A 25299-nucleotide genomic window follows, 5' to 3' on the forward strand; every position below is an offset into this window, starting at 1 on the left:
ATTGTTATTTTTTATACAATTCGTCCTTTTCCAAAAGATAATTAAAATTACATTAGTAGAATGTCATATCATCCTTTTATGTGTTTTGAATATGAGCAAAGAGTCAATCGGATGTAGGAAGCTCCCATTGGTGAGGGGTTTCGAAGAAGGATCATATCACATTGTACCTATTATAAGAGACTTTCTCTAATTTAAATCTGTGATTTTAAAGTCACATGACAACAAAAATAAAAATGTATTGTTATGAATCAGAATAACTTGGTCCAAAAGGTCAAGATCCACTCCGATTCGACGACCCATCAAACATAAGACATGACTCCAAGACTCATTAGCTTGGTCCCGCACTTACGCCTTGACTCGACTTCACTTCACACTCATACTCCTAACTCTGAAAAAGTGGTCGGGGCCCTGACTCGGCATCCGGCTCAAGTAGGGATCCACTTTTTTCTTGACAAATAGTTTGATTGTGAAACACCTTAACGAACAATAATACAAATTTCGTTATACAACAAAATGGGCAAAGGTTAACACTGAAAGGGGTCGAGAAAAACAACAAAATAATATTAAAAGATTTCATTCGAACTTTGAATTTTAAAAGAAAATAATAATATCTTTTTTCCGTGTATTACTACAATTAAAAAGGTCAATACGAGAGCGAACTCTGATCGTATTACATATAAAGTCAAAGAAGGCGATTGCATATGCAATTGATAATCGAAAGTCACATGAAAGCCAAATTTTGCATTTACAAATTCACACATTTATCAAACACATTATGCATGTCATCTACTAAAAAACACACTTAAATTAATAATTACAATTCATGTTTTTAATGACAAAACAATGCACAACATTCTTAACGCAAAGTCGAGAATCAATCAAACATAGCAAGTAGATGGTTTAACTAGTTCACATTAAGTTATCACAATAATACGTGAATTGTAAGCATTCTCAAAGTCCAAATCCCAAATTCTGCGTACCTATTCAACAAGAAAGGAGCGATGACCATCCAACAAATTGAAATGGAAGCATCTGATAAAGAATAACAAGGTGGTGGAAAGGGCTTACAGTGTTCCTAATCAGATTTGTGATTGCTGTCACTGATACGGGACAAAGATTGCACCTTAGTCCCTGTGCCTTTTTCGAGAGTCCCGTGCATATGGTGAGGAGGATCGATCACGCCCATGCCTTGAACGAGAGTGAGAGCGAGAACGAGAACGATCCTTGTGACGCGACCAGTGTGGAGAATGGCTGCGGGAGCGCCTCCTATCATGACCTGCAGATGCAACAAATTGCCACAATCAAAATAGCTGAGCACTATCTGAGAGCACAAAACACTAGCATAAGTTAACTGTTGACGTGATGTTTTCAGCAAGATGAATACATATTGTTGAATTGTGACCACATATTGGTGCATACTTATGAAAGTGCGTAATTATGTGGAATTTAAATGGATACATGGAGTTGTAAATATACAACAAAAGTTTAACTTGGGTTGGAGATTGTTATTTTAAGAAACTCCATTGTGTACCAACCTTTAAGCATTATAACAATCATAGCAGGCATGGCCAACCGATAGTGATCCTCCATGGCCATCCTCTCTTTTAATAGGATAAACTCAACTACATTCATGCATACTCTACCTGTTCTATTTGATGTGCATGAACTTGTGCCCACATAGATTAACAGAATGGAGAACTTTGTTCAGGGACTTGGATTATGCCTTCCTATGTTTAGAAATTCCCATGTACCAGCAGACAGTTAGCGTGGCCAAGAAAGTTGAGTGCACTAACACGGGGATTTCTCAGGATAAACATAAAAAATAGGAGGCCACCCTGTCCAACTAACGGAATAAGAAGCCCCAAACAAGTGACTAGTATACTCCATCCCCTAGGACAGTCAATAGGGGCCTCTTCTGATGAGCCATCAACTTTGCTCCAAAAAGAAGGCTGAGTATGCTTAAACCCAGAGGTATCTCATCCACATCATCAGCAATCTCAATGTTTACTTTCTGCTTCGACAGAGAGAGTAAGATGATCTGTTTCAATAGTTAAAGAATTGGATATATATCTCATGTTTGCCCATTGACACCGAAAGAATGCTTCTACTACAAGTAGTCTAGAAATTGAGTACTGTCCACAACAGGCAGAACAGGGCACTTGACCTCCAACTCAGACAGTCTGCAGTTGCCGCTGTTGCAGCAACAGCTGCAGCAGCGAGCCCCAACATATCGATTCACACAAATCTTTCCCATGACACATTAGGAGCATGGATCTGCTGTGAGGTGTATCATCTACGGTTTTCATCATTCCTGCAAATCCCATATGAGATACTGATAGTACACATTCTTTTGTGTCATTCTGGTAAGCGGATAAGTTGGGAAAGAGACCCCTGCTAAAGAACAGACCTTGGGTATGGGTAGTCAATTAGCCATCTTGTAAGATGATGTATTCTAACCTGAAGAAGTGTTGCTATCTAGAGTTTAATGACAGAATTCTCCTTGGGACTTATTCTTGTTGTACTTCAGTGATAAAAACTAGATGCTGCACATCGATTGCCTATTTGCTAGTTATATTACAGTGTATTGTCAGAAGATTGTCAACGTTTTGTGGAGTGATTCTCTAAGACATGAACATGTAGAGGTATGACAAGAAGGTTTGTAGGCAACTTATCTTCACACAGTTCAAAGCGTTACGACACAACTGTCATGTTGGCAAGGTGAAAATTAGAGGTGTCAACTACACAACTTTAACAAACTGGCAGGAGGTTGAATAAGGACTGGGAATGACGACTATCTAGTAGTAGCCAATCCATGCCTAATATCAAGTTAAATTAATTGAAATCTAATAAGTCCACAAGGAGAACTCCATTGTTGAAACCTAGATGAAAATCTTCAGCAACAGATTAAAATACATCAGTGCACTAATGGGATAATCACATCAAAGGTCTGTCGTTGAGCGAGATAGGCTTCATTCCAAACTTAGCAGCAAACAAGAAAGACGCACAAGATATGTGCTACCATGATCAATTAAGATTTGCCAGAATGCCTAAAACTGATATCTTAGATCTCACGGGATCCACCAGCCTGCGGGGTCTCATACTGTGTATGGCAGATTTGGGCGAACAGATTCCTCATTGTTGTGGCTGCTGCTGCAGCAACAGCAACAGTTGCTGAGTGCCCTGTTCTGGTGCCAAGTGAAAGTATATTTTGTATAACATTTGGCAAACTTGAGATGCATGTCAAGCTCCTCCTCAATTAAATTAAATCATCTTCATCTATCTGGAAGGAGGAACTAAACTCTGAGGCTGGTGGTGACCAGGATGAGATGGTATCCATGTATGAGCATACAGTCTTCTTGGGGCGAGGTGTCTCACTAGAAGAGGATCCCCACTAATTGTATAAGGGCGGTCTTCTTGGGGCAAGGTGACTCACTAGAAGAGCCACCCCGCTAATTGTACAAGGGCATGGGAACATTGATCACTTGTCTGGGGCCATTACTGCTGTTTGGACACAGTGTGCAGGAGGAGTGTGGAAGAACATGCAGTCAAGTTTAGCCAATTAGAAGAGAGGATGGCCATGGAAGATCACGATTTGTCACTAGAGTATGATATGATTGTTGCCTAGACTCATGGAGGTGTTATGTGTATAATGCATGAGGTGATTGTGTTGTGCTAAGGATGACAAAGGTATCTTGTTGGACAATTGGTTGAAATTTTGAGTCAAGGGAAACCACTTTTACCTTTTGTTATTCATTATTTTAGTAGCTTCCTAATTATGGCAGCTTTGCTACACCTCATGATATGTGCTATAGTTATATCATTTTGAACATGCATGATATCTCTTACTGATGCATGCACATGCTAGTTAATTGAAAATGCATGTTCAGAGAAATTTGGAATACATTACAGATGATAACACTGAGGTATTGCACTTGCTAGTATAATTAACATACATATACCATGGTGAGACTTAGTGCATAAGAGCATCCACAATGCTCAAGCGTTATAACGCCTTCCACCTCATTAAAGAGCATGGGACCCACTGCCACATACTCGTTATAACATCATACCTTTTTCACCCACATTCCTATTAACGTTAATATCCATTATTTATGGGTCCCACCATCCACTCACTTATCTTAAAATTATATATATTAAATAAATACATTTTAAAAATATGTTAAAAATATTAATATTAATAATATTATTTTTAATAATAATCTTACTTTTAAAATAATAATTTTATTATTTTTAAAAAATAATATTAAAAAGTGGATGTGTCTTATGATAATTAATAAACGGTTAAAATTATAAAGTTGGAAAAATAAAATTTATTTAAAATTGACATATAATTATAAAATTGAAATACAACAATAACTTACAATAAACCACACTATGATGAAATTAAAAATAACATATAAAATACTAATTCACGGATTATTATTGTACAACCCCCAAATATGCTCAACTAAGTCGGCGCGAAGTTGGTGATGAACTTGAGTGTCACGTAGTTCAGAATTTGTTTGAAGATAATCTTGAAATCCTCGATTTGAGCCATGGATAGGTTGTGCGGGTTCGTCACCTTCATCATCGTACCAATTTGTCACGTGAGCTCCTTCATCCTCAACAATCATGTTATGCAAAATAATGCATGCTAACATGATTTGTTTTAACTTTTTCCTATACCAATAACGAGCTGGACCTCTGACAATCGCCCATCGAGATTGGAGCACCCCAAATGCTCGTTCGACATCTTTTCTTGCAGACTCTTGTCTTTCCTTAAACAACTTCCTCTTGGGATCCTCCGGGCAAGGAAAAGCCTTAACGAAAGTAGCCCACTCTGGATATATTCCATCTGTTAGATAATAACCCTTCGTATATGCAGTGCCGTTCACTGTGAAATTAATCTCCGGAGTATTTCCTTGCAAGACATTGTTGAATATCGGAGATTCATATAACACATTAATATCGTTACGTGAACCAGCGACTCCAAAGAATGCATGCCATATCCACAAGTCATGAGACGCGACTGCTTCAAGTACGATTGTTGGTGACCCATGTCCCCTTGTAAATTGACCTTTCCAAGCAACTGGACAATTTTTCCATTTCCAGTGCATGCAATCAAGGCTACCCAACATGCCAGGGAAGCCGTGTCTCTCATCATGCATTTGAAGAAGACGCTGAACATCATCAGCATTTGGCCTTCTCAAGTACCTATCACCAAATATTTCAACCACATATTTGCAAAACTTGAAAAGGCACCTGATGGCAGTTGATTCACCCATACGTAGGTACTCGTCAAGATGGTCGGCGGGGATTCCATAAGCCAATTGACGAATCGCAGCAGTGCATTTTTGTAGTGGTGACAATCCTTTTCTTCGCACAGCATCGTCCCTATGTTGAAAAAATGCTGAATGATTCTGTAATGCATTCACTATGCGAAGGAATAACTCTCTTCGCATTCGAAATCGTCTTCGAAATATTTCATCGTGATACACCGGGTTTATAGAGAAATAATCATTGACGAGCCTCTCATGCCCGGCTTCACGATTTCTTTGGATGAACCTTCTTCTTTTGTGTGCGTCCCTCCTTTGATATGCTTCCATAAGTTGTTGGTGTTGTTGAAGAACCAATAACATTAGTTCTTCACCCGGATCTTGCTCATCGATTTCAACATGGACTTCGTCTTCACTTGTCGAGCTGGAACTTGAGCTAGAGCTACTTGTAGAATGAGACATTTTTAGAGGAATCACGTTGTAGTATATGTGTTTGAGAAATGGTATGATAGTCGAATGAAAATCTCGTAGCACAATGTGTCTATATATATTGTTTTCCTCATGCAACGGCTAGTTTACAACGGCTAATTTGTAACGTTTAATTTGGTTAGTTGCAACAGCTAGTTTCCAAACAGCTAGTTTAATTTGTAACGGTTAGTTCCAACGGTTAGTTCGAACGGTTAGTTCCAACGGCTAATTTCCAAACAGCTAGTTTCCAACGGCTAGTTTACAATGACTATTTTGCAAAATTATAATAATTGAAAATCACATTAATCGAAATGAGAAATACAATAATTAAAAATTACAATCACTCGAAAATAAAATAATACTAGAAAATGAATATTAAGTAAACAATTTAGATATTCCATCTCGCCCTAATATCCTGGCATAGACATTCATGAATGATAAGCTGCTCCTTTGTCATCTGCGATGTGTCTTTGTTCAATATTTTGTACTCCTTCAACTTCAAGTGACGATTCTTAGCTTCAGATTTGGACAACGCAGCTTTTGCCTTAATCTCTTCTACTTCGAGTTGTTTTTGCTTCAGATCGACTTCAGACTTCTTCACGCTTGTGTACTCAGTGAACTTTGCGAAAATATTATTGTAGTTTATTGCCAGATCCTCTATGGTCGAATTTACTTTCTCTTTTCCCTTTCTTTTTGCTGCCTTCTGTCCCATTGGACGAGTATCTTCATCATCCAGGTCTATACTCACATTTTGGTTGGAAGAGGTGTTGCTTGCTCCTGACTCTGAGGTCCTCGTCTTCTTTGTCGCCACAAAGTGATCAACAGACTGTGGAGTAAACATTGGACGGTCTTTGACAATTCTCCACACATGCTCAAGATTGAATGCAACGCCATTGTTTTCGGATTGATATTTTTCATACGCAAACCTCAATATATCTTCGTCACTGTGACCACTTCGATATGAACTATAAACACTATTGTAATTTGCATTAAATCGATATACCTTCTTTTGGATTGTATTGTGCCAATGTGACCGTATAACATCTGCACTTCTGGTCTTTGAACCTGAGGGACGATTCTCATTGTAGTAGCTTGCAACACGTCCCCAAAAAGCATCCGCCTTTTGATCATTGCCGATTATTGGATCATCACTGATAGTGACAAAACTTCTCGCTAAGACCTCGTCTTCAACCTTTGTCCAATTTGAACGCTTTCTTGTACCCCCAGCATTTGAAATCACTTTTTCAACATTGACCACCTCAATTGGGGATTCCCGGTCGGAAAGTTGAGTCTCCGGGACAAAAGTTGGAGTTGCAGGTTCATTCGACATTGGAGGAGTGAAAGACATACCAGTATTGTGTGGGGTACCATATCCATGAGCAACCGGCGGCGTGAAATACGGATGACTCATATTTTGCCAATATTCGGCTGGAAGCTGTTGATATGGACTTCGAGGGGCATAATTTGGATGATTCAAAGAATTTCCAAAACCTTGGAAATTTGGCAGATTTTGTGGAGGGAGGAAATGGATATGGGTATTGATAATTTGGTGGAATTTGTGGATTTTGGGAAGATGAATATTCTTGTGGGTTGTTTGTAGAATTCAAGAAATTTGAGAAAAAAGCCCTATTATTTTCATCCATTTCGAATAGAAAATAAGATTGCAGGGAGAGTAGGATTGGAGAGTATAATGAGTCATTGGTAGATATTTATAGACGAAATTTTAAACTAGCCGTTAAAAAATAGCCGTTAAAAACTAACCGTTTTATTTAATTTTTAATTTTAAAATTTATAATTTTTTAATAAAAATTAAAACTAGCCGTTAAAAAATAGCCGTTAAAAAACTAACCGTTTTATTTAATTTTTAATTTTAAAATTTATAATTTTTTAATAAAAATTAAAATTATCCGTTAAAAAATAACCGTTAAAAAACCAACCATTTTATTAAATTTTTAATTTTAAAATTTATAATTTTTTAATAAAAATTAAAATTAACCATTTTAATAACCGTTTCAATTAATCATTTAATTTATTAAATACATTTAAAAAATAAAAACAATAAAAATATTAAAAAAAAAAGAAGAAAGCATGCAGTCTGGGCCCACCTGCAGCCGTTTAACGCGTTCAATTCATTGAACGCGTTAAACGACGTTAACGCCCCACATTGCTGTGGGGCGTTATAACGTGGCATTTGAACGGGCGATTAACGCCCGTTGCAGATGCCCTTTTTATTAAGCAATAGATGGAGGCATTAATTCCAAAGAAACAATAGAAGTCAAAGAAGTGGGACTGGCCTGAATACCAGAAACTGTTAAAAGATCAAAAAAGAAAATTTGGAAAGTATATAAGAGAAAAGGGGGTCACAGTGCATCAGGAGCAACCATGGCATTAACTGAATGTGGATAGCCTTGCAAAGAAAAGCTAAATCCTAACTAGCCAAGAAACAACGAACTTATTCTCATTTTTAATGCACATATAATAGCTATATTGAGAAACAAGAAATAGAAATATAATGGCAAATGTATTTGCAGACTACTTACTGTTCCTGGGAATTAATAATATCAAAGAAGCTAAAAATAGTTTACCTCTTCTTTACTTCTGTTCATTGGGATATTAATAAGATCAAATAAACTACAGATAGTGTACCTCTTCTTTCTCTTGCACCACGATACTTTCCAGGTGTTGGTGTCCTTCCACGCTTTCGTTTTGCCTGTTATTAAACAACAAAGAGAAAACAACCAACAAATTATTGGATAAATCATATATATTATGCCACTTGAATTGAAAGTATAAAGTAAATTAGCGAAACAGCCAGCAGTATTATCATTTTCACTTCATGGTTTGAGTTGATGCCATTCTGGATATGCTTGGCAATCATCAAGGATGATGATGATAATCAAGTTGAGAAAAATCAACACCTGTTTTGCATTTCTTGTATGATGAAAGTACAAGTGCTAACCAAGGAAGGGATGCAACCAAAGCTAAATTAAATACTATTACAAGACATAATATTATTGTGCATACCAGAAGATGTTAATAATCAGCGAAAAAAAGGAATACACGGCATGCTATCCTCTATAATATAGTCGGATTTTCATGACTTCAATATGTCGATGTAGTGCTCAGGTTGGCATGAGGAGGTTATGATCACATAATGATATTTCGATGAAGCTACACAACACCAACCTGATGCCAAAATTTATCAGGCGAGACAACTAAGATGAAAAGAACCAATATGCAGATAACATTAAAGTTTAGGCTATTTCACAGAGATGATTCGATAGAGATACGAAACTAAGCTACCTTCTCCACTGTGATTAAGCGGCCTTCAAGAACAGAATGATGTAGGTACTTAACACAGCGATTAGCATCTTCCAAAGTCTCCATTGTGACAAAGGCAAAACCACGAGATTCCCTGGTGCGAGGGTCCACAATGACATTGCATTCCAGAACCTATTCAAAGGAGCATCATATCAGAAAAATTAAATGTTAATATTAAAAAAATAATTTTTAAAAGGACAAATATAGAATTATCTAACATTCTTTCAACTCTATCTAACAATCTTATTTTAACTCAATGATCTCCTTATAATGCATGATACTCCAGATTATTATTAACCATGAAGTCCAAACGATCGAGAATGTCGAAGCCACCACCTTTGGTGCCACATCAGCCTTTGATAGACAACCAAAAAATCAGGAAAAAAATTACAAACTGTTGTGTTACATAATATGCATTTGCTGCATGCATCAAACAATGCTGATATAGTTCTATAAACTGATCCACTTTCACCATATTATAGGAGTTAATGTAACTGCACTAAATTCATTAAAAAAACTCTAATGATAAAAGGACACTCTACTGGCGAGTGAATCTCCTCACACAAAGATCCATCTCTTCCAAGGCTCTCTCATCACCTTGCAAAGTCTTCAATACCACCAAAGCCTTTTATGAAAACTTTCTTGGGCTCATTCTAAAGCATATAATCTAATGGAGTGGTCAGGTGTTAAGCTTTGTGAGGCAGATAAGGATTCGAATAGTCATATAAGGTAATTCGTGTCAAGGCAGATGAGATCGTTTCTAATTAATGGTGCAGCTGCCCACATTTTTGAATACAAAGAGAAGTATGTGCCCTGCTAGTTGGCAAATTGAGCTTGAGCACCCTATGCCCATTATACACTTTATGCACAAATAGTATGTTGGATATAATCAATACTTTCTACTAAGAATAGTTTAAAAACAATTCATATTTTGAAAGTTACTTTTAAGCTTAATTAATAATTTTATAATTTAATAAATTCCAACTGAAATTTTTTAAGCATAAATAGAAATGCTAATTATTTTAAATAAACACTGAAAATTCATGCAACTTTATATAACTTTGGTTAGTAATTATTTATGTTTTTGAGACAATAGAAAAACCATTTTTACTTTTTTTTTATTAAAGAGACCCATGGTTTTTTTCTCTGTTTTTTAAAAGAAAAAGGGCACAGGAAACCCATGCCCTCTGATATATGTTTTCTTACAATTTAAAATTAGTGTTTTATTTAGTAAAAGATAGCTTAAATTAGTGTTTTATTAAGTTAAAAATAGTATACAATATGCCAATTAGAAGACTAAAAGGACGCTTAGCTGTAAAAAGAAAGACATTAAAAATATACAAATTCTGCAATGTTCAGTATTGGATAATTCATTTGTACTTATACACCATAATCATAATATATAATTCTGATAAAAGCATAGTAATGAACATTGTATAAATAAAAAATCACGAATATTTTGCAACTATAATCCATTGTACTAAACTGTTAAGTATACCGTTAAATTATATACCTATAAATATTACAACCATTAAGACATAATATTAAATGTTCAATAAACACATTCCATAATTAATTGTGTAACATTATTAATGTCAATATTTATAGCATGTCAGTAGGATCAACTCACTATCTAAAATTATTAACTCGAAAACATAATATTATATAGCTATAATATCAAATATATACACAATATCTACCGTCTAACATAGATAATATTGACCGCCAACATTCAAAATCTAGCCAAGCACAAATGTCATACCAGTCCACACTTCATGTTCTTGTGCACACAAATACCACATCAGTTTCTACCCAACCCCTATTCATTGGTGAAGACCACATTAGAGGCCATGTTCTTTTTCTTCATCAATGTCTTCCCATTGGTTGAACTGTTGCCATGCACAGTCAATGTAATAGAATATTCGGTTCCAGACATGATGAAGCACAAAAGAAATCGACTCTTCGTCACTAAATTCACAAGTCACAGAACTACCCACTAATAATCCCCTTTGAATCCTCATTGACCTGACCTATTGTGGTCATTTCTAAATGATTCCATTAAAGAGTCAATTTCTTGGGAAATATTGTAAAGGCCTCAGCCAATCTGTATCAAGATCGGCTATCCAAACATGAACAAATGAAAAACACAACGCATAAGTGAATGTAACTAAAACTTGAAGTTAATTGCCAACAAAATAATAAAATACCAAGCTAAACATAACAATTCAACACATTATCGTCAATACTCGCTGACATAGTAACTCTAAAATGACCAAAGATAAACTTAAAAATAGAAAGCCAACATACAAGTATTGAAAAAAATAATAATAGCTGAGAATAAAATTCTGATCCAGTGGTCACATCCAGTGATCTAAGGAAATTCTGAAACTGTTCTGAAGTACGGGATGCAAAGTTGTAACAAATTCAAGATTAGTATCTAATGAATGCAAGCTTTAAGCTTAGCATCAATATTCAGCTCCTAAGAATTAGATAAGATAAAAGATGAATATCTGCTAGAAACGATACCTTGCCTTCCTTGTTAAAATATTTTTCAAGATCACTGTTGTTGACTCGAGTGGATAAGCCTGTTACATATAAGTTATTTCCTGGATTACCAGCAGCTGCAGAATCTTGGCTCCTGAAAACATGAAAAGACAGCATAATAGAAAAAAAAAGAATCAGATAACTAACTGCAACAACCACTATAATCAGAAAAAAATTGTAGAAAGGAACTGACAATATTCCTAAACCTTCAAGAAGATATAAAAGTACCTGGAGCGACTCCTTGACCTTGATCTAGATGGTGAGATTGATTTGCTGTGTCTATTTCGTGGAGGTGTCACTGATCGGGAGGTATACCTGGAGAAGAAATTGCTTGTTAGCTACTGGGGAATGGAACATTAACTGTTGCTTATGATTTTGGAGGACTACTTACTTCACTTCTTTTGTTTGCGACATCTACCTGAATAACAAAAACATTATAGTAAAAAAATCTCTGAATTGCAATTAGAAGGCAATACGCAGGATATTATCAATAACATCATGTAGCAAACAACATAAACAACATCATGAGTAAATCTTGATAAATAATAATAGAAATAAATCTTCATGAAGTGTGATCTGACTATCAACCTTCAAGAATAATATCGCTGTCATACAACTTTAGAAAGCAATATCCAATTGCATAAACAGTGGTTCATCAATGAAGGAAGAGATGAATAGGATTCCTAGGTAAGAGAACCATATATCATTATACAGATTTTATGCTGGAATTATAACTTAAGTTATCACAAATGAATATCATGGTTAATGACTTCAAAACTGGTCTTGGTGGCCGCACCATGCTTATATGACAGAAGACACATAGAATATATGACTTATGCAGATGCTAGTGCATATGCAGCAGAAGACCCCTTTGGACATAGCATATGTGATTTTTCATCAGTATGTAGGATCAGGTAGTCTATGCAACCACATCTGATCATATGAAAAACTTAAAATGTGATTTGAAAACCTACATATATTACACAACATATTTTGTGGAATTATAGATTAGCTATGCTGATTTGTATACTTTGTTGTCATGTATCTGTCAAGGACTTTAAGCAATATGAATAACTTTTTTTTTACCATAGACTGCATCTGCACCTGCATATCACAAATGTGTCATGAAGTGAGTCAATAACTCATCGCCTGGATATGCTTTAAAAACCTTGATCGTGATATTGGAAAGGTCAAAGTTTTAATGTTGCAATCTGAACATGATAGATAAAAGAACATGATTTTTCTTCCCAATTTGTAATGGATAGTAAGGCTAACTACCCAGAAAATATTCAATACAAATTGACCATAAACATTAATGACTAAAATCGTGAGTTGATAATAGCAAAACACAAAAACCAATACTTCCATTAAAATAAATTGTTTTTTCTAACTCCAACTAACATTCCATCATAAAAATGCATTTTTTTCACCAATCTTTCTCCTCTCTTTTCCATTAAAATAAATTGTTTTTTCTAACTCCAACTAACATTCCAGACTAAATAATTTAGCATCATATAAGTTAAATATTAAATGTGGAGATCAGCTCAACAAATATTTATATCATCCAGATTTAGCTTTAAATGACAAATTTACAAAATGACATGAACTCTAGTCTAAATTAGCGTGCAACAGTTTTGACTAGTCAGTGTGGAAAGTCCATGTCCGTTATTACATCTTTCTCCTCTCTTTTCCTCTTCTCGCATCCTTTGTTCTCTCTTATCCGTTTCAACTCATCTATTTCCACTTTATTTCATTAGTCTCTCTTGTTAACTTTACCGAACTAGGGGCTCAGATGAGCCAAAAATCCCAAATTACAGATCTGACTGAAAGGGGTTTCTGTAATACCTTTTATTAGAACTGACTAGATCCGAAGATCTAATTAAAGAATTACTACATCTATATCTATATCTAAGTACGTTTCAAAACAAAGGCAAATTATTTTAAAAAAAAACTACAGAACTCAATGTAAATCCTACATAACATCAGCTAGTGCAATAAGATTCGAATAAGAGAATGAAACTGAAACGATTTCAATGTTCAGTTAGTGCATCAAACAAGTAGGTAGAGTTCTAGAGAAAAGCAGGATAAACAGGGGGGGAAAGGGGAGAATAGAGAAGAAGAGCAGGAAAAGGTGGACGAAGAGTTACCCTGCCGGAGTCAGTGAAGGCGCAAGGATATGTGGCGGTCGGCGAAGGCACGGAGGCGATCGGGAAGATGGCGGAGGGCGGCTAGGGCAACAAGCAAGTTCGTTCAGCCCGGGCCAAGCCTGGCCTAGTCTACTCGTGAAGCAGAGGCGCGTCGTATGGGACATTGATCCGGTAAGAAGATTAATAAAAATAAAATGCAAAATTTTGAATACATAAACAAATAATAATCTTCAACATTAATAAATTTATTAGTGTCAGTTTGCAAAATCAGTTAAAATATTGGGGTAAAATATAAATGTTCTCTAGATAAAAATGTGGCTCGAACCCGACTCACCAACTTGCTCGATTGGGTTCGCATAGGCTCGCCCAAGTGGCTCACACCAACCGGTAGTATTCTAAGAACACGCGCATAGGCGTCAGGGGTTAAACTAGGGTTCCGGCGGCTTCTAATTCGCATTACCGCTGCGCCATGAGAAGAGGCGCTTCTCTGCTTCTCGCCGCGCTCGCGGCCAAGGCGAAACCTTCATCATCTCGCAATCTGATCAAGGTTCTCTGCGGAAGCCCCTCCCTATCTCGTCTCCCCCAACCGAACGCTCTTCCCAGCTGCCAGCGTTTTCGCGCCCTCCAGACCGGCAGCGACTCCGCCGCCTCCGCTACGGTCCCCTCCCCTCGCCGGCGGAGGAATCAGGATGTTTCTGATCTGGAGGAAGCCTTCGAGTCCGCCACGACAACAGATGACATCCTTTCCGCCTTCCGAACCCTGGAGGCCGCCCTTGAACCCAGCGACGACCGGCTGGGCCTCGCCTGCCTGAAGGTCGGCCAGCATTTGGACTCAATCGGCTCCAAGGACCACGAAGAAATCCTCCGCTTTGGCCTGCGCGCCCTCAAGATCCTTGATGTCGACGGAGGCGGGTCCATCTCCGTGGCCATGGCCCTCCACCTGGCCGGCTCCGCCAGCTACGACCTTAAGCGTTTTAACGACAGCTTAGGGTTCTTAAATCGGGCGAACAGAATTCTAAGCTCGTTGGAGAGTGAGGATTCTGAATGTGAGTTTGATGTCAAGCCGGTGAGCCACGCCGTCCAGCTCCAGCTTGCCAACACCAAGACAGCGATGGGCAGGCGTGAGGAGGCACTGGTGAATCTCAGGAGATGTCTGGATATTAAAGTTTCTATCTTGGAGCCTAATAGTCGAGAATTGGGCATTGCTCACCGCGATCTAGCAGAGGCATATGCAGCTATTTTGAACTTTAAGGAGGCATTGCCGCTCTGTTTGAAGGCATTAGAGATTCATACTTCCCACCTGGGGCAGAATTCAGTAGAGGTGGCTCATGATCGGAGACTTCTTGGGGTTATCTACACTGGATTGGAGGAGCATCATAAGGCTCTGGAAGAGAATCAGTTGTCTCAGAAGATTATGAAGAGTTGGGGTATGGGTGGCTCGGATTTGCTTCATGCCGAGATTGATGCAGCCAACATCCACATTGCTTTGGGGAAATATGATGAGGCCATCAACGTTCTCAGAGGGGTGGTTCAACAGACTGACAAGGAGAGTGAGATTAGGGCTTTGGTGTTTATCTCCATGGCAAAAGCCTTATGCAACCAAGAGAAGTTTTCTGATGCAAAGCGCTGCTTGGAGGTTGCTCGCGGTATTCTTGAGAAAAAGGAATCCGTCTCACCTGAAAAGGTCGCTGAAGCCTACATGGAGATAGCAACTTTGTATGAATCACTAAACGATCTTGAGACTTCTATATCATTGCTGAAAAGAACTCTTGCCATGGTGGAGAAGATTCCACAGGAGCAGCATATGGAAGGAAATGTCTCAGCAAAGATTGGGTGGTTGCTTCTCTTGGCAGGAAGAGTTGTCCAGGCTATTCCATATTTGGAAAGTGCAGCCGAGAGAATGAAGGAGAGCTTTGGGCCAAAGCACTTTGGAGTTGGATACGTATACAATAACTTGGGAGCAGCCTACACTGAGATAGACCGGCCACAATCAGCTGCACAAATGTTTGCCATGGCAAAGGATATCATGGACGTATCGCTGGGTCCACATCATGCTGATTCTATTCAAACAAGCCAGAGCCTTGCTAATGCATATTCTGCAATGGGAAGGTAAGAATCCTTTTAGTAGCAGCATATAGCAGACCTCACTGAAGTGCAAGCTATTCCATTGGATTTTACATGTTACTGAAACATGATTTTGTTTGTAGGCAGGCATTGTGTATGTTGTGTAGGTCATGTTACTAGATAGGCAGAACCCAATAAAGATAGCAGTGCATACATTATATGGAAACATGCTTCTGCTATGCAACAGTGCCTTCCTCTTTACATGATCGATATGCTTACAACTGACTTTTGTAGCCTATTTATGTTATTATATTACATCTATCAAGGTTTGCTATTCCTTTGTTCTTTTGCAATAACTTTGTAAAACTTTGCATTGTTTGTTAAATGCAGCTATACCCTTGCTTTGGAATTCCAACAAAGAGTTGTTGATGCATGGGCAAGTCATGGTTCAAGTGCCAAAGATGAATTTAAAGCAGCAACCAGACTTCTTGAAGAGCTAAAGAAAAAGGCTTTTGGGCCACTTTCTGAAGCACTTGTCCAGGAGGTTTTATCATCACCTAAAGCTGAAGCTCTTATCCAGGAAGTTTTATCATCGTCTAATAAAACTGCTCCTGCTCCTGCCAAAGATGCGCAACATTAATCTTAAGATCTGATTTTGTCTGAAACGATGATGACCTCTTTACTTTTGTTAGACATTTTTCAAATGACAAAGTGGGTCACGAATAAGGTATCATCAAATCCTTCGGTCATATTTATTTTAGTTCCACAATTTTTTTAGTTTCTGCTATCTCTGCATTTCAAGTCTTGAATTTATTTTAACCAAACTCAAGTAGAGTAACATAGTACAACAGTAGGAATTAGAAAGACATTTCAACATAATCACAGTTCAAAAATTATCACAACCTTGAAACATTCAAGCATGTATGACCAAAACTATTCTCTTTCGGCTTTACGAACAATCTAATTGCGTCCTATTCTTCTCTTTACATAACCTAATTGTAGGAGAGTACCAAAATTACATCAACTCCTACGTAAAAAAGAATCACTACAGAAGCAATATCACATTCTTATATTCTTTGCCTCAATTCTTTTGGAAAGCCACCATACAAAAGAAGGCTATGCAACGGAAGACTAAGCCATAGAGAATGAGAATAAGTATACACAGGTTCCACTCTGCAATGTCATAATCATTATTTGTAAGTGAACCACATCTTGTTATCAACCATACTCCGGAATACCTGAAATATGTAGAAAAAGTCAGGGAAAATCCAAGTTTTCTTGCCAACTGAATTTATCTTTATTATTATTATTATTCTTATTCTCAGTATTTTAAAACTTTTCAATCTTCAAATGATCATCTTTCATTAAAGCCAGTAAAAAAACAAGGATATGCAAGCTCCATATAGATACTTAAATGGATATTCTTACTGTTAAACACTAGATTTACTAACAGTGCAAGTTAAAGTAAGGACTACTCAGCCATACCTCTCAGCATTTGCAATTACAAATGCTTCCAAAGCCCACTTTGTGTAGCATAAGTCTGCAATCAACTTTGAAGTATTTTGCTGAGTTGCTATGAGAGTTAAAACAACAGGTAATAATGCAGACCACTGCAATATCAGATATGAAATCCATAAGGAAGCATCAGACAAAAAACTAGAGCTAGAGTGTAGTATTAAAATGATGTGAGAAAACTTGATATTGGACAAACCAGTTGTGCAGAGCCTGGTTGAAAGAAGATTGCAAAGGCATATCCTATTCCAGTCACACAATAAACAAGTGAGACCAGAATTATATAGTTGTCTCCGATTGAAGACCTGGGGTTGTTGAAGAAATAGAACATAGAGAGATAAAGTATAGGCTTAATTAATGTATTGAAATGATCAATTGAATCTCTTGCTAGAAAATATGCCAAGGAACTCATGCCAGATGCTCTTTCTCTCCAATACTGCAATTTTTCAAGTGAAAAAGATCTCAATGCTCCGATCTGGCACAAAAGAGCTGCAATTTGAAGAAAAAAGAGAGAAAAAGATTCATTAAGAGAAACTGTTTCATATACAATCTCATATGCATCAACACAAAATCTATTAAGAACAGGCAAGTAAACAATTAAAATAAAGCTGAACATTCACTAAACAGAAAAAAAAATTCAGAGCAATCGAGTTTAGATAAAATATAGTTGAATAGATAATTGAGCAAATAGGTAGTGATAGACTATAGTTTCCTATCCAGGAGCCTCCATCCACTGTTCTAGTTTATGAAAACACAGAATACATGTGTGACAACTTTTTATACTTGGGAAACAACCAAAAAGATACAAAGAATTCATCCATAAGAAAGAGATAAAATGCATGTTATGAAAAACATAGGAGAAACTTTTCTTTATGGTTTAGGATTTTATACAATTTTAGCTACATTGATGCTGGAGGTACTTTAAATGCATGTCAATAATTACCACCTCTATAATGACACCATCTGCTTGGACTATTTTCAGTGTTGTTAATTTTAACAGCTTGTGATGAATAACAAATGTTTAATAATATAATACTTGTAATGAGTAGATCAATAGGATACTGCAATGTTTTCAGGACTGAATTGTACTATCTGAATTGGGTTAGAAATGGTATTTACAACTTCTTTGTATATATCCAAACAAAAAAAGGGTTTGAAGGCATTTGAAACTAGAAAATTTCTGCTAATTACAGTTATGAATCCAACTACATGCATTATGCATATTATGTTTGCAAATTGAGTGATTTGGAAAAAAAAATATACACACAAGAAGAAACCATGTAAGTTCTAGTTGTCTCCAACTTACAAACAGCAATAATGGTGTATGTGTAACCCAGGGCACCAAATGTCTCATCACTCATTTTAGCAAGTGTTCCTAAGCACACACCAGCAAGACATAGAATAAGAAAATCAACCCCTTGGACTCTAGCTTCTCGTAGACGTTGCTTCACAACTCTGAACATCAAAAGATGAAAACAAGTTGATTGTATCAATATGATAGATGTGCAGTTTGGAGGTATCTTAGTTAGGATAATTACCTTCCTAGGAAATATCTATATTGCTTCAAAATTCCAGCAGTTTTGCGGTTGGACAAATCTTGGGATTTGGAGAACTGGTAAGCATACTCATCTTGCTTTTGCCCCACAATATCCTTGACATTACCCCATACTTCTCCAGCAAGTGACTGTGACTCAGAACTAGTGCTGGAAGGATTCTCCTGATTTCCCCTTAGAGATGAATCGGCATCAGCGGCTTCTTCTAGCATATCTCGGGGCACCTCATAACCATTATGCAACATCCATCGTAGTGGTAACTCTTTATAATTCACACTTGCATTTGGTTTTACTAGACCCTCTAGAATATCAATGAAGTAATCTGGAGGATTGACACGCTCAGGAACATTGATCCCAAGACCAGCGAAGTACTCTTCAACCGTCTTCACTGATCCTTGGTATACGATCATGCCTCCTTTGGCTAAAAGTATTAAATCATCGAACATCCTGAACAATGTATAGCTGAATCAAAAGAAAATTAGTTAGGATTGTTTGCCCATATCAAGCAATGCAGCATTTTCTTTAACAAGTAAATGGGATCTAGAATTGTTTGGTAACTCAGCATTTTACTGTCTTTAAATCCTGACATTACCTGGGTTGGTGAACAACCATGCAAATGTTTACGCCTTCAAGTGCCTCGCGCCGGAGAGCTCGTAACAACAAGCTAGATGAAGAACTATCTAAACCAGAGGTTGGTTCATCCAGTATCAAAAGAGAGGGTTCCATGACCATTTCCAGACCAACATTCACTCTTTTTCTCTGTCCACCAGAGATACCACGTTTCTCTACTGTCCCAACCAGTGAGTCCCTTACTGCCTGCAAACCCAAAGAGTCGATGACTCTTTCCACAACTAGAACCTTATCAGGTTTGGACATATCAGCTGAAAGCCTGCAGTAGAAAACAATGATGAATTTGATGAAAAGCAGAAAAATACAGGCAGAAATTTGTCCTTTAGTAATGAGGATTAGAAATGAGGATGTTGTCTATCACTTTACAGTATACAAATAAAATCAGATCCATCGTAGATTGGTATGTGCAGTTTAAAAATGCATGATAAATCAATCTTTGGTGCAACAATGATGTGAAGCTTCAATTAAGTTGGAAGGGAAGGAACATGATCCTATCTTCACTTCACAACACCCAACTTCTCATACCTGCATCTAGCACTGAACCGAAGATTCTCCTCGACGGTTAAATTCCCATGAACAATATCATCTTGTGGAACGAAACCAATGATCTTCTTATATGAGCGCAGGTGTTCAGCTTTTCCATTTATTAGAACATGACCAGTCATGTCACACCCCGTTGCTTTCCCAGCCACTGCATTCAGAAATGTTGTCTTCCCAGCTCCAGAAGGGCCCATGACTGCAGCCACACGACCAGGCATAATCTTTCCTGTTACTGACCTCAGCAGTTTCCTTTTACTCCCTTTCAAAGTCAGAGAAAGATCCTTAAAAGCTACCTCAATTGGCGGTCTAGTTCTAACCTCAACATTAGTGGCCATGGAGATCACTCCAGAGAAGGTCCTATTTTGGATATGTTCTTCTATAGCTTTTTCCTTCTCTATCTGTCCATATGCATACTTAAATATTTGGCTGCGCGTATGCATTTGTTTACCTCTAGGTGCATTTTTCTTTACATTTTTATCTCTTATTTCAATATTGAAGCCGTCATAACTATCATGATCATTCTCTAAAGATTGCATCGTCTTGGGAAGGTTATTCTCTTCTTTCTTTGGTTCGCCTCCTGCATCACCAAATACGGCTCCAAAACCCTTTGGAGTCTCTGGTTGATGAGAAGACTTTTTCCGAGAAAAGGTCCGAGATAACTGCGTCTGTAAGCCAGCTGCATGCTTCTTAGCAACTTCTTTAGCTGACTTCCACCTTTCACGAGCTTGGACAGTTTCTCTAGCATGTCTTGCAGCAGCCTCTCTAGATTTTGCTTGTCTTCTCTCCCTACTGGTGAGCATTTGGCCAGAAAAATTATGTATAATCAACAACAGAAGGCTCAATGCAACCTGCACAATTAATTGAGAAGTTCAGCACAAATGAAGAATAATTGTTCTTCAAAATCGTCTGACTTATGGTATTAGTCTTAGAATCCAGATAATTTAAAGTTCATTTAGAGTCACTGGTGGATGTTTGAGTTATTGACATGGTTTAGAAAATGTTAAATGCAGGTTGGAGCTGGACTGGAGGAATATGTCACAGAACTACGAAGATAGATGACCAAATCTATTATTAGTTAGAAGACTTATGACACTATGGTACTTAATATAAGTATATAATAACCTAGAAACCAAGTAAATCTTACCATGAGCAAGGCACCAAATATAGTAATGTCTTGATTTGTAGAATTTGGCGGGCAAGAACTTTTCTTATAGCATCCTGCAAAACCATTATATCATCAATATAAACAAATAGAAGCTTAAAGCTCACAAAGTGTAAATAAAATCAAAATGCATGCGCTAGAACTTAACTTTGGTAAAAATTAGGGATAAAAAAGCACCACCAGTCGAGAAAAAGACCATGGTTTGTGGAAGAAGCTGCTATATTTTATTTGTTTTAATTGTCTAATTAAACAACTTATGTCAGACTACAATAGAAAAAACTTTATAAGGTTTGGAAGCAACTGTTGTATCTAATAGCAGAAGCTAAACAGTATCAAGAATTGTTCTGTTTACACTTAGTATGTCATGATTTATTGGTTACAATAAACAACAGTCAATAATGATATAAAGCATGGCTAGGTGAATTGTTCAGTGGAATCAACTTACTTGTGGGAGAAACAGATCCCTTCCTGCAATAATATCTGAAAAAGAGAATGGATAAGTTGTAAGGTTGAAACAAGAATTGTTTCTACACAGTATGAATGACAAAGAACAGAACAGTTTTGCCTTCACTAAGCCAATAAAGAAACTGCACAAGAAGGATTAAGAAACAATACCCACTGCCACAAGAAACTTTTCGTATATTGCTTGGGCAATAGGATCCTGCAGGACAAAACATTTCACCACTAGATTCAACATCTGCCCACATATCAGCACTTCCACATGAATGGTTAGGCTGTCCAGGAGGAATCTGGTAATTGTAGCTGAATATATCTCAAACTTCAGTATGTAATCCACAAGATTGCAAAGAATAATCAATATGATTCAGATGGAACTTCTGGAGGGATCAAGATCAACTTACGGATCACAGATACCAGTAGTTTTGTTCAATGTTGCAAGTGGGCAGTATGCTCCCAGTGGACAGGCTTCAGATCATTAAAGAAAACAATCATTTGTTTTTGTTCAATATTTTCCAACCTAAATAGAAGTAAATATGTGCATGTATATGCAGAAAGCAGAGCCTAGTTCTTTTGTGAGCCATAAAAATCAGAATAAGACACCAGGAAGATATCTTTTTCATTATGGTTTAATCAACAGAATCAGAACCTCTACATGTTTTTTCACTTATGTTGTAGCAAAGACAAAGTTGTTTCAGTACTGTAATATTCAAACTGTCAAAGTAACAAAAGATACTTAAGTTTTATGATGGCAACCTTATCTAGGAATATAATTCTTGAAATCGTAGAATTATGTTAAACGTTCTTTAAGTGCTAACCCCTACACAAACAACAAAATTGCAAGAAATGAGGGGTAACAAAACTGAAAGTTCAGAAACCTGAAAGTACAACTTATAAGGGAACCCCATGGTCCAGTGGTCTAGTTAAACTTAAACGTAGGCAAGTTTAAAAACTACAAAACCAGTATGGTTGTTGTCCACATACTCTAAAAAAGTCATCAACATCCAAACACTATTTGGACTATCATATTCGTTGCATTGTCCCAACTGGTAGGTCAAACAATATTCAGGTCGAACATTCAAAATTTGACGCAAATCTTCCACCACTTGGTTAAACTGAATGCCTAGTGGCTATCAAGTCTATTAGATGGGTAGAAGAGACACCCGAACCAAATGCAGATGAAATAGTAGAACATGTGCAGGCATAATCTTTGACATATATTACGTACGTCTAATTTTATTAAAGCAGTGTATGATGTGTGTAAGAATGGAGGAATTCCTGCAACGCAATGTACTGTTAACATACTTCAACAAAGCATAATTACAAATCATACTGCAAAAAAAACATGGCAATCAACACATCAGAAGCTAAGAGAGAAACTCAAGATACTCACGCATCATGCAAGTGATACCCCGAGGACAAAAGAAGCCTTCGCAACAAGGGCGGCAATTAACATTTCTGATAGGAATATTTTTCTCTTCCTTAAGATCCACTTTTGCCTTTTCGTCAACACTGCAAGCCCATCCTGGTTCACATCCAGATAACCATGATGACATATTGCAATTCTTGTTAAGACTTAAAAAATTCTTTGCCCCATTATTCTGAATGAAGCTACTGAAATAGAACTTCACTTCTGCTGATGTGCATAAGCGGTGAGGAAGATCTCCTGTCAATTCAATTAAGGAAGGATGAGAAGTGTAGTAATGCATGATACGCTATGCTATATCGTTTTATGGAAACAAAAGCAATGCAATTAGAAAGTAGGCAAAGAGAGAATTTAAGTATTGTACTGAATTTAACAAAAAGTAGCGAATTTAAAATCTGTTAGTGGCATGGAAAATTTTTGTTTTAAACTGTTAATGAGTTCTTATTCCCTGAGACTCTTCCTCTATTACTCAGCGTCTACTTTAGGCTGAATGGCTGGTATACAACGTTGAAAATTATTATCATTATTATTAATTTTGATATGTTCAAATATAAAAAGGCATTGCATCTCACAGACTGAATTGGTACGAGGAAAAGAAACAGTAAAGCTCATGCCTTTCGTCTCTTTGACGCATTTTGTTAGGAAGGTCAAATCCGACGAGAAGTTGAATGCCTCATTCCACTCCTTATCCCTGGAACCAACAAAACCACAACGTGAATAAATGACCTGCATCCAGATGAACCAGGAAGACAGGAGCTAGCATCAGCAAACATACGTGTCCTTGACGCAGAAATCAAAATGCCTGCCAATGTCCTCAGCGAAGATACTGGTTAGGTTCATCATCCGGGAGTAGACGGCGGTAGCGAACACATTGGACGCACCTTGGCTGCGGTCGTCGTCGTCGTAGTCGTCTTCGTCGCCTTGGCATCGCCCCAGGGGCAGGCGAGCAAGGAGGAGCGCAGCGCAGATGACGAAGACGATCGACAGCCCACGGCAGGGCCGTGCGTCCGCCATGGCTCAGATAGAGAGTTGTGCTTCGGCGGCAAGTCAGAGGAGATCAAACGGGTGGAATCGGGCAGTTTCTTCCATGGGAGTGGCGGTTTGGATGGTGCATGGTGGCTGCTGAGGAAGAAGAGGAGGAGGAGGAGGAGGAGGAGGAGGAGGAGGAAGAAAGGGAGTGGAAAGGGGAGAGGCGAGGAGAGATTGGAGGGATCATTGAGAGGCGGATGGGTTTGCTAAGAATAGAGAAGGGAGACGAGAGGAAGGAGGAGGACGACATGGTTTTTTGAAGCTTCGAGAGTTCAAAATAAGTCAACAAGTTCAAGTACGCTACTGTTATCCTCATTAAACAAAATAATAATAATAATAATAATATTATTATTATTATTATTATTATTATAAAGCTACAAAAAAAAGTAAAAAAAATAATTATGAGAAAACATTCAATATTCTTCGTATTAAAAATACTCTTATCCTAATTTAGATCAAAATGGCTTCATTAACACCAAAATTATTTAAACACTAAATGATTGCTACATTATCATAACAACAATTTAATGACTTTTATAGTGATTTTATAATAACTTTAATCATGTTGAAATGATTTAGGTCAAATTTAAATAATTTTAATTAAATTAATAATAAATTTTTACATGTAAATATAATATATTTAATTAAGTTGAATCGATTTATTACACTTTTTAATAGCAATTATAAAAAAGAAAATTTTTAGGATGAAAAATATATTAGAGTGACGGTTTTGGATTTTGGATTTATGATTTGAAATTTAAGATTTAGAATTATAGGGTGTCATTGGTTTACGGTGTTTTTGGATTTTGGACCATTGAAGAGGTAAATCGAGAAATTACAGTTGGCCATAAAGGTCATTGCCTTCCTTACCCACTTTAGCAAAATTGTAACTAACTCAACTATGCCCCGAGGACTAGTGGTCTGTGTTTTAGGGCTTAAGGTTTGAGTGTTTAGGATTTTAGGATTGAGGGTGTTTTTTTAAATATATTTTTGTTAAAAAATAAAATATATGTTATTTTATATCATTAAAACGACGCTTATTTTTTAAAATTATTAAAATAATATTTCATCCATAATTTAATATTAGAATACCTTTTTATATTACACATTAAACAACTTTTATTAAAATCATAGGTATAATATTAATGGTGAGATATTTTCATAATTAATC

At 37.0% G+C, this 25299-nt stretch overlaps 4 protein-coding genes across 4 annotated transcripts; 1 reads left to right on the forward strand and 3 right to left on the reverse strand.

Annotated features, from left to right (window-relative positions):
* Positions 1-807: 807 nt before the first annotated feature.
* Positions 808-13902, reverse strand: LOC141826697 (serine/arginine-rich splicing factor SR45a-like). The gene is made up of 8 exons (XM_074713976.1): positions 13757-13902; positions 12001-12027; positions 11838-11924; positions 11592-11703; positions 9048-9197; positions 8391-8454; positions 1069-1276; positions 808-980 (listed from the first exon to the last, which is right to left on the reverse strand). The coding sequence occupies exons 2-7, from the start codon at positions 12021-12023 to the stop codon at positions 1125-1127; spliced, it is 588 nt and encodes a 195-aa protein (XP_074570077.1). The 5' UTR covers positions 12024-12027; positions 13757-13902; the 3' UTR covers positions 808-980; positions 1069-1124.
* LOC141826239 (protein ANTAGONIST OF LIKE HETEROCHROMATIN PROTEIN 1-like) lies at positions 4431-5841 on the reverse strand. The gene has a single exon (XM_074713483.1). The coding sequence runs from the start codon at positions 5736-5738 to the stop codon at positions 4431-4433; it is 1308 nt and encodes a 435-aa protein (XP_074569584.1). The 5' UTR covers positions 5739-5841.
* A 297-nt stretch (positions 13903-14199) lies between the features above and the next one.
* On the forward strand, positions 14200-16589 carry LOC141826696 (protein KINESIN LIGHT CHAIN-RELATED 2-like). Its single transcript, XM_074713975.1, has 2 exons — positions 14200-15865; positions 16211-16589. Exons 1-2 carry the CDS (start codon positions 14226-14228, stop codon positions 16458-16460), a joined length of 1890 nt encoding a protein of 629 aa, XP_074570076.1. The 5' UTR covers positions 14200-14225; the 3' UTR covers positions 16461-16589.
* A 312-nt stretch (positions 16590-16901) lies between these two features.
* LOC141826698 (ABC transporter G family member 28-like) lies at positions 16902-24113 on the reverse strand. Its single transcript, XM_074713977.1, has 14 exons — positions 23875-24113; positions 23714-23790; positions 23067-23339; positions 22078-22141; positions 21833-21979; positions 21663-21697; positions 21200-21273; positions 20041-20903; positions 19478-19774; positions 18871-19347; positions 18639-18787; positions 17532-17821; positions 17306-17430; positions 16902-17058 (listed from the first exon to the last, which is right to left on the reverse strand). Exons 1-14 carry the CDS (start codon positions 24111-24113, stop codon positions 16902-16904), a joined length of 3267 nt encoding a protein of 1088 aa, XP_074570078.1.
* Between the last annotated feature and the right edge of the window lie 1186 nt (positions 24114-25299).

This window comes from Curcuma longa, chromosome 4 (assembly GCF_044706935.1).
Source record: "Curcuma longa cultivar G26 ecotype Majalengka, Jawa Barat chromosome 4, ITB_CL_G26_1.1, whole genome shotgun sequence".
Classification (NCBI taxonomy): domain Eukaryota; kingdom Viridiplantae; phylum Streptophyta; class Magnoliopsida; order Zingiberales; family Zingiberaceae; genus Curcuma; species Curcuma longa.